Genomic DNA, 10,412 nt, shown 5'->3' with positions numbered 1-10,412 from the left:
TTTGGGATTCAACTTTTTCTTCTTTTCTTCTTCAAGTCACGTAGGTTTGAAAGATGAGAAGAAGTATTCATAGTAGGAATAAAATCTAAGTGCACCACTATACTACACTTTTTACATAAATTTTGAACGAGTTTTTATAGACTTACAACTCAATGTATACATAAACGTATAGTCAAAATAGAGATTTTTCAAATAAGGGCATGAGTGTTTGTAATATGGACGACAAGAATCAAACAATTTATATATCCTGGTAATGAATAATTTTGAATAATGAATATTAAACTTCTAATTATGATTTAAAGATATTGATTGGAGTTTTAACTATTTAATTATTTATTTAAATATCACAATAAATTAATTTTTAACAACTATTATTTTTTAATAAATGATAAAAAATGGTAAATAACTAGTAGTTAAATTAGATACTAATTTATAAACTATTTATCAATAATAAAAAATAATTTTGATAGCAATAATTTTAGTCTCTATAATAGAATTTAATTTAGTTAATATAACAACTAATTATTTTTTATCTCTAAAATTGATTTCTATTTAATGATTGTCTAGTAATGCTCGTTCAGCATATCAAGGTTTTATTCTTTGGAATGGTGTTTTAACAAAAGCACAAATGGGTAAGAATAATGTTCCCTTTAAATAGAGTTCATGCTTTTGATTAGATATGTTGTCATATGTATTGTCTATTGTCCCTGTAATAGACCTGAGTTCATTTTTCAATGATATTTGATCAATCCAAGAGTTTGCTTGGAAAAATTATTTATCTCATCACGATAATATTTTTTCTTGAAGAGTTGACTGTTTGATGTCATAACCTGTGATATTGTCATAAATCAAATTACTTAAACATGTAGTTATTTTCTAATATTGCATAATGGAAGTTAATGATGTAGATACCCATGTTTATTATTTACACTACAAGACAATCATGAAATAAAACTAATTTTAGAGACAAAAAATAATTAGTTGGTATAGTGACTAAATTAGAGATCATTTTAGGGACTAAATAAATTTATGGTTTCTAAATTAGTTTATATTATTGTTAAATGGTTTCTAAATTGGTATTTAATTAGCGACCACGGCTTTTACTACCAATTACTACCAAAATTAGAATATAAATAATTGATAGTTAAAACCTTAGCTAATTAGATATCAATTTAAAAATTATTTAACAATAATTGAAACTAATTTAAAAGCCAAAAATTTATTTAGTTCCTAAAATGGTTTCTAAATTAATCACTATAACAACTAATTATTTTTTGTCTCTAAAATTGATTTTTATTTCATGATTTTCTTGTAATAGGTTGATCACGGATAATATTTTTTTTTCCATTATACTTCTTTATAATTTATATTTGTCGTCATGTCTTTCTTTATGACATTTTTTTCGAATTTTCTTTCCTCCGTCTTTCTATTTATGTTCTGAGAAAACGTTGTCAAAATATAACATCACTACTCAGAAACAAACGTTCAAGATTCGTGCATTTGATTACCCAACCCAAATTAACGGTGCAAATGTTAGAAGTTAGAACCATAATTTCTGGATGGACAGAATGTAGTGCTGGTGCATAATTATACACGTGTCTCAAGTGTGAACGATACTTAAAGAGCTTGTTAACGATGCTAGCTTGTAGCTACAGGGACTTTATTATAAAGTTTTTTAAACCTATTTTTGGTGAAAGTTTTTAAAGGGTGGGGATTTCATTAAACATTGCTACAATTAGAAATAACTACACAATTGTATCTCACCAATTTATGACACCCTAAAACTTGAACCGGTCTCATTATTTTTATGTATAATTCAAAATAATAAGTAACTTTAAATTTTTCTGAATATTTTTGCAATAACATGAGTTTCTAAAATCTCAATTCTCGTAAATGATTTTCTTTTATCAACAAAAATAAAATAAATTAAAAAAATAATATTTTAGAGGTATTTCAACCATTATATACATATCACCTTATAAATAACACAATTGGTCAAACCAAATGAGGGTTAATAGACATTTCCCTTATGAACACTAGACATTGGCTATGCTTAATCTAAAGGATCTGCCCTTGACAATTAACTCATAGCAATGCCAAAATAAAACAACACTATATTCCTTTTCAATTCCAACTAGTTAATTTGATAGAAAATCAACCTTCTCTTTTTCCTCTTCGTGAATTTGAGTGGATTTTGATCACTGTAACCTTCTCCTTGTGATCTCCCTGTAAGTGGTTCAGGAATTCTTCTCTTTTAAGTCATATCTTTCCTTTTTTTTTCCTTCAGTAACAGTACCAACTCTACATAGTCTTCTGCTGTTTGCAACTACGGTTGCTGCAAGAGATATGCCTCCTTCACATCTCCTCATCCTTCCCCATCAACCACCTGTTTACAAAAGACCAGTTCGAATGTGCTGCGTTTTCACAACTCACAACTATCACTGCCACCCACATCACTTACTATTATTATTTTAATAATTTTTATTAATATTTAGTTACAAATATATTTTTACTATTAAAATAGTCAAATTAAGAATTGTATATAACTTTTTGTATATATATTTTTAATTTAAATAGTGAAGATAAATTGGTGAAATGTTGTACTAAGTTTGGATTCCTTGCACATTAAGAGGATAGTTGATGTAAGTGATATATTATATTCATTGAATATTAACTTACAAAAAAAAGGGGAGAATGTAAGCAATTATGATATTAAAAGCTACATTTAAGTTGAAGAAAGAAGTAAGTTGTTGTCTAACTATGGAGTTTGGTTTGATATGCAGCAACACGTCATTCTTCTTTATTATGTATGTCATAATTTTCATTAATACTATTTCAATATCCTCCACCTCCTTCGCCACCTTTTCGTCCTTTTCCAGGCTCCTCTCATTTCCCACCTTTTCCACCACCACCGTACCCTTCTCCACCCCCTTCACCACCATTTCCTTGGCTTTCACCACTAGGAGTGTATCCTCCTCCTGGGCTTCCACCACCAGGACTCCCTCCACCTCCTGGACTTCCACCACCAGGAGTGTATCCTCCTCCTGGGCTTCCACCACCGGGAGTGCCTCCTCCTCCTGGGCTTCCACCACCTGGACTGCCTCCTGTTCCTGGGCTTCCACCACCGGGACTGCCTCCTGCTCCTGGGCTGCCTCCTGCTCTTGGGCTTCCACCACCGGGAGTGTATCCTCCCGGTGCACCTGGACTGCCTCCTTCTCCTGGGCTTCCACCACCGGGAGTGCTTCCTCCTCCTGGACTTCCACCACCTGGACTGCCTCCTGCTCCTGGGCTTCCACCACCGGGAGTGTATCCTCCCGGACTGCCTCCTTCTCCTGGGCTTCCACCACCGGGAGTGCCTCCTCCCCCTGGGCTTCCACCACCAGGACTGCCTCCTGCTCCTGGACTTCCACCACTGGGAGTGTATCCTCCCGGTGCACCTGGACTGCCACCTTCTCCTGGGCTTCCACCACCGGGAGTGCCTCCTCCTCCTGGGCTTCCACCACCTGGACTGCCTCCTCCTCCTGGACTTCCACCACCGGGAGTGTATCCTCCCGGTGCACCTGGACTGCCTCCTTCTCCTGGGCTTCCACCACCGGGAGTGCCTCCTGCTCCTGGGCTTCCACCACCGGGAGTGTATCCTCCCGGTGCACCTGGACTGCCTCCTCCTCCTGGGCTTCCACCACCAGGATTGCTTCCTGCTCCTGGACTTCCACCACCTGGACTGCCTCCTTCTCCTGGGCTTCCACCACCGGGAGTGCCTCCTCCTCCTGGGCTTCCACCACCTGGACTGCCTCCTGTTCCTGGGCTTCCACCACCGGGACTGCCTCCTGCTCCTGGGCTTCCACCACCGGGAGTGTATCCTCCCGGTGCACCTGGACTGCCTCCTCCTCCTGGGCTTCCACCACCAGGATTGCCTCCTGCTCCTGGACTTCCACCACCTGGACTGCCTCCTGTTCCTGGGCTTCCACCACCTGGACTGCCTCCTGTTCCTGGGCTTCCACCACCGGGTGCACCTGGACTGCCTCCTCCTCCTGGGCTTCCACCACCGGGAGTGCCTCCTGCTCCTGGGCTTCCACCACCTGGACTGCCTCCTCCTCCTGGACTTCCACCACCGGAACTGCCTCCACCACCTCCACCACCGCCACCTCCACCTCCACCACCTCCACCTCCACCCCCACCCCCACCTCCACCTCCACCCCCACCTCCACCTCCACCACTTCCCCAACCTCCACCACCACCCCAACCTCCACCACCTTCCGTACCACCTCCTGATCCACCTTCTCCTCCTCCTTGGCCACCGCCAGATCCGCCACTTCCCTTTCCTTTACAATTGTCGGTACCATAATTTGACACCAATTTCCTACCACTCAAAACTTCATAACCGCCACCTTTAAGATTCATGTATTGTTTAGTACCTCAAATTACCATCATTTGCAAATATTCCAACTAACTAAAACGAAAGAAAAGGAAAGGAAATACTTACAGCGTCCCTGCTCGTCATCGGTTCCACTAATTTTTTCGTGAATTCCAGTTGCTCCTGCAGGTTCACCAACAAAGGTTTAAAATAATACACGTCAAATTTTACATGCATTTCACCAAATGATTCGAAATTTGAATGCACTTCTGAACTTTGATTAATCTTATGGCATCACTAGTAGCGAGTACTATATTCTTTTACTAAATTCTTTAACAAATTCAATTAATTGACGAAAAAATAATGTGCACTCTCAAAAACCTAAAATAAAGCTTTGAGAGGTTCCTACCTTTTCTCTCTTCTCGAGGTGGCTCATCAGCCACAACCGCAGCGATGACAATCACCGCGAACAGAAAACACAGCAAAATAAAAGGCTTGAGATGCATTTTGTTAATAATCATAACAAGACTTGAGATATGGATGAAAGCAAGGTTGAAGGGAACCCTATATATAGTGCAAAAAAAATATAAAAAATTGCATGCAAGTGAGTGAGCAGGACCACATCTCAACACATCATTAATATTTTTATCTCCTCTTTGCATATATTCAGGCCTTCACTAACTTTGCCCTGAAAACCTGCTATTCTAAACGTTACATTGATCACCCAGATTCAATGCCAAGTAAAATGTCTAAGTACATTGAAATTCAAGTTGACTTTTAACTAAGAATCAATTTCATTCCGTGTTTTCTCCTTGATTTGATGTTTCTGTGACACCTTCAAAACGCGTGCTCATGAAAGAGAAGGATGATCTTCCCAACCTCGGCACGTTATCACGTCAACGTTCCTAACTTTCTTTCAGTCAAACCAAGAGAAAAAGTTCGGAAGAGGACCGAAAGAGAGTCAAATAACAGTTTCTGGGTTTCACTTATCCATGTCACAGGTGATGAAGAACACTAGGCTGTGTCCTTAATTTCATGAAATTGACTACATTACATTTATCTAATGCAATAAAAAAAATCAGAGAGTTTAAATTATTATAATTATAATGCTTTATAATATCTATTTTTTTCAAAGGAGTTTAAAAATTATGTTTCTTTTATAACTGACTAAAATATATTTGGTTGATATATATTTTTAATAATATTTATTAAGTTTTTTAGGAATGAATAAATATTTTCTATAAAAAAAGAATCAAGAAGAATAGTGATTGTTAAAACTTTCATTGACTACCACATTAAATAATCTGATAAGAATAACATAATATTTTGACCATAATTTTTTAATCTTGATAACTTGAAAACAATTTTATAAAAAATATAGTCAAAGATATATTTTCAGATGGATTATAGTTATGTGATTTGAAACTGAAAAGTTTCTATTTATTTTCTTACAATCAGACTTTCTTTTTTATTAAGATGAGTTGCGTTTTTTTTTTTCTGTTGGATTGAAACGCTGTTTGATCTCTTGTTATAATTCTTTTTGAAGTAAAAGAAGGTTAAATAAATCATTACATATATTACCAATCCATCACACAGAGTATGAGAATATTTGTTTTAATATATCCATACCTTAGGCCAGAAATACTAATAAGTCACTATAAGAAAATCATTAAATAAAAACTAATTTTAGATAAAAAAATAATAATTAGTTGTTATAATGACTAAATTAGAGATCATTTTAGAGACTAAAAAAACACTACAAGAAAAGTAACAATTAGCTTCCAAAATCTTGCGTTGGCCAGTAGCGGACGCTATTCTTGTCGGTCAAAATGGGTAAAAGCCCACGCAAGAATCACATTGGACGCAAAATGAAGAATTAGCTTCCAAATTCTTGCGTGGAACACTTGCAGACGCTACTCCCGTCGGCCAAAATGGCTAAAAGCCCACGCAAGAATGACCTTGGACGCAAAAGGGACGCATAAATGGATTTAATTTATTTTTTTAAGAAAAAAGCAGTTTGCGTCGGCCGCGGCCCACGCATATGCATCGACTTTGCGTCGACCACAAAGCCCACGCATATGCGTCCGCAATGACCCACGCATTTTTAGGATTTTAAAATTTAAATTTATTTAATGTATAATAAATATTTTAATATTTAATTCTTTATTATATTTATTTTAAAATTATTTCTTTAATATTATAATAAATTATTTAATTTATCAATTTTGAATACAAATTAGTTAAATTAAATTTATTAAATTAAATAAGTGTTTGATTTAAAATTAATTGAGTAAAAGAAAATATATATTTAAATGTTATATAAAATATTTTATTATTTCAAAAATTATTTATTTTAAATTTATTTTATTTATATATTGTTATAACTATTTTATTTTTGAAACTATGATATAAATTAGTTAAATTACATTTATTAAATTGATGAAGTTAATTTTAAAATTATTTAAAAGAAGTTATCTTAAAAAGTTTATAAAGATTTGAAAACATATAGAAAAATAATAATTAATTAAAAAATAGTGAAAAAAATAAAAATAAAATGTGTATTTAAATTTTGTAAATATTATATAAAATAAACATAAATTTAAGAATATAAATTCAAGATGAAGTAATTAATTAATGCAAATGGTAATGGATGTATTTAAAAATAGAGAATAAATTTGATCTAAAAATGTTTTATTTAGTTTAAGAAAAAAAAAGTTAGATAAAACTTTTGATTAGTAACTTAAATAAATTTAAATGCTATAGGTGTGCAATGGATGAATGAATTAGGATTTTTGTTTTGATATCCATTATAGTTTTGAAGATGTTATTTCTCATAAATGAATCATAAGATCATCTTAATGAATTAGCGAAAATGTATATGATACAAACATATTAAGATTAAGTGCGTGAGTAAGTAACTTATTCTTAATCGTTAGATTGATACAATATCCAAAGTGTTCCAAAGTTGACTACATGCTCTATAAATTTTATTGTTATAGTTACTGAGTATGATTTCGAAAAGAAATTAATGTTTTCCAACTGAAGCACATAATAATGTAGTAAGTAACGAGATGATACATATGCAATATTAAGTGTGTTAATATAGTTTCCCAATATACTAAATAATAGGTCTTTGACATAGTAAATTTAGTAAACTTAGTTTTTAATAAATGTAACATAAATAAGTAAGTTTCGACTGGATGTGATATAGAATGAACTTAAAATCATGGAATAGAGTTCATGATTACATTTTGGATTATAAGTTATGTGCCGGTATGGGCAAGACCGACACTTGGTCTCCTTGACCGAGACCCACCTGGCTGTCCGAGACCTGGTGTACCTGACCGAGACCAAGGGGAACCTGGCCGAGACCTGAGAGACTTGACTGAGGTGACCGAGGCGACCGAGACCTGAGAGACTTGGTCGAGACCATGGAAGGTTGCCCGAGACGAGTGGAATCATCACGGTCGGCTGACCCATACTACCGTTAACGCTGAAACTAAGGTCAGTGAAGCTAATCCGTCATTAAGGATAAGGTAATACAACCCTAAGCGAGATCCACTCCACTAATCAGACCCAATAAGGTCAGCCCATTAAAATAATATACATAGCACACATTCCAAGAAGAAAGGTACGTCATTTATTACTGTTCACCTACCAGAATACTGATCACCCGCTTCACTGACTTGAGCGTCAGAGTGCCTTCGCAGGTACCCCCCATCGGTGTTCGCCATAGACTGAGAGCCGAGGAAAGAAGCACGAAGATGAGAAGGACCCCAGTCAAGCACCCAACAATCTGTCCGACCGAGGGAAGAAGACCAAGACTTCAATAGTTGTCTAGGTCTCATCTCCCTAGCAGGAAGAAGTTAATAACTGTAGTCCATTGTCAAGGTAAGAGTTGAACTAAAAAGTGCATTGTAAAGGCTGAAAAAGAGTATCATAAACAATTTGAGAAATATGAGTCATTTCCTGATAGTTATAGAATTAACTTAGAATCATGGAATATAGTTGATTATTAGATTTTGGATTATAAGTTAGAAGGGATTATAAGTTAGATTTAACCACTACACCAAGCAAATTCTTTAGTATTATTATGATTTTAATTATACTTATTATTATTAACAATATTAATTTTAATAATACGAATATAATATTAATAATATTAATATTATATTAATATGAATATAATATTAATAATATTAATATTAATATTAATATAATATTAATAATATTAATATTAATATTAATATTATTAATATTAATATTAATATTAATAATATTAATAATATGTATAATAATATTAATAATATTTATAATAATAATATTAATTATAATGTTAATTATAATATTAATTATAATATTAATTATAATGTTAATTATAATGTTAATTATGATATTAATTGTAATTTTAATTATGATATTAATTGTAATGTTAATTATAATATTAATAATAATGTTAATAATAATGTTAATAATAATATTAATAATAATGTTAATAATAATATTAATAATAATGTTAATAATAAGTTTAATAATAATATTAATAATATGAATAATATTAATAATATGAGTATAATTTATTTTATTATTATTAATAATAATTATATTAATATGTATAAATTATATTAATAATAATTATAATAAAAATGATAATATTCCTAAGAACTTGTTTGGTCTAGTGGTTAATGTTTCTTTGGTCACTGGACGATACTCCGACGCATAAGCGTCTGTTTTTTTACTTTTGCGTCCGTTTTTTGGCCCACGCAAAATGGCTATTTTTTTTGTAGTGAAATTATTGATTTTTAAATTAGTTTATATTATATTTTAAATTTGGTAGCAAAAATCTTGTAGTCTCTAAAATTATTTCTAATTTAGTCACTATAACAATTTTTTATATTTTTAAAATATTGATTTCTATTTAATGATTTTCTTATAGTGATATATCTTATTTGAAAGAAGTTTTTCATCACTGTTTTTTTTTATATATTATTGCTATGTATGTTGTCGTTTTTTAATTAGTAAAGATAAAAATTTTGCTATATATGTGATTTATTTTCTGTATTAATCTGGTATTACGGCTAATAAAATATGTGGTTTTGCTGTTTTGTAATAAACATGTATGAGCATGAATTATAAATTCTGTTTTAGATGTAATAGTCAATGTTGTTGCATAATTTAGAGGGCTAAACCTTATCACTTGCATGGTATTAGCTTGTGAGAGTTTTTTTATTTTTTTTATTTTTTATTTTTACATTTCTAAGACAACATATTAGTTGACTTTTTTATCTTGATGGAGTTTTTCTCCTTCTCTTGTATAATGTAGTCTGTATGTACATGTATTTTGTAAAATGTATTCAAAAAAATGTAGTGGTTTCTTTTAATGTTGTCTTTTTTTTTTATAAAAGTTAAAGTATTTATAATTTTTTTCTTTTTACTATATTCATTCTTTGCCAATAAAAAAAACCCTTTTATATAATATATCAAAATATTTTATCATTAATATATTTTATAATAATAATAATTATTATTATTCATTAATAAAACACACACATATTTTATAATATTTAATAAGACAAAAAAGAAATTTAATATTGTATAAAAATTTAAAATGTCTTATAAGATATCTCTATTACTACCAGATAATAAGAGTAATTACTGCCAGATAACAAGAGTAATGATACATTTACACTAGTTTTTTTTTCATTTACATTCAACTTCATAAACTATTATTTTATTATAATATTCTATTTATTTTTATTTTTATTATTATAATAGAATATTTTATTATAAAAAACAATTGTCAAGTGAACGTATATAAAAAGGATAGTGTAAAGAATTTTTTCCAGATTAAGGTTGTTTGTCTATCACTTTTCTTTCTAAATAATAGATGTGATAAAGGTTATTACATATTAAAAAAAATGTTTGTTTTATATTCCTTTTCTTCTCCCACTTTTACTTTTTCTTTCACTTCTCTTATAAAACCCTTTTTAATAATAAAATATTATATTTTAATTAATAAAAATAAAAATAGTTTTAATATTATTATTAGTTGTTAAGT

At 31.7% G+C, this 10,412-nt stretch overlaps 1 protein-coding gene across 1 annotated transcript; it reads right to left on the bottom strand.

Annotated features, from left to right (window-relative positions):
• Window positions 1–2,886: 2,886 nt before the first annotated feature.
• LOC137825389 (uncharacterized) lies at window positions 2,887–4,401 on the bottom strand. The gene has a single exon (XM_068631063.1). The coding sequence runs from the start codon at window positions 4,399–4,401 to the stop codon at window positions 2,887–2,889; it is 1,515 nt and encodes a 504-aa protein (XP_068487164.1).
• Between the last annotated feature and the right edge of the window lie 6,011 nt (window positions 4,402–10,412).

This window comes from Phaseolus vulgaris, chromosome 8 (assembly GCF_000499845.2).
Source record: "Phaseolus vulgaris cultivar G19833 chromosome 8, P. vulgaris v2.0, whole genome shotgun sequence".
NCBI classification, from domain to species: Eukaryota; Viridiplantae; Streptophyta; class Magnoliopsida; order Fabales; family Fabaceae; genus Phaseolus; species Phaseolus vulgaris.
Note: the sequence above shows the minus strand (reverse complement) of the source record. Positions and strands in the feature narration are given on the sequence as shown.

Excerpts from the sequence above, each read along its gene's own strand:
- LOC137825389 (XM_068631063.1), bottom strand. The coding sequence starts at position 4,401 with ATGAATCTTAAAGGTGGCGGTTATGAAGTTTTGAGTGGTAGGAAATTG.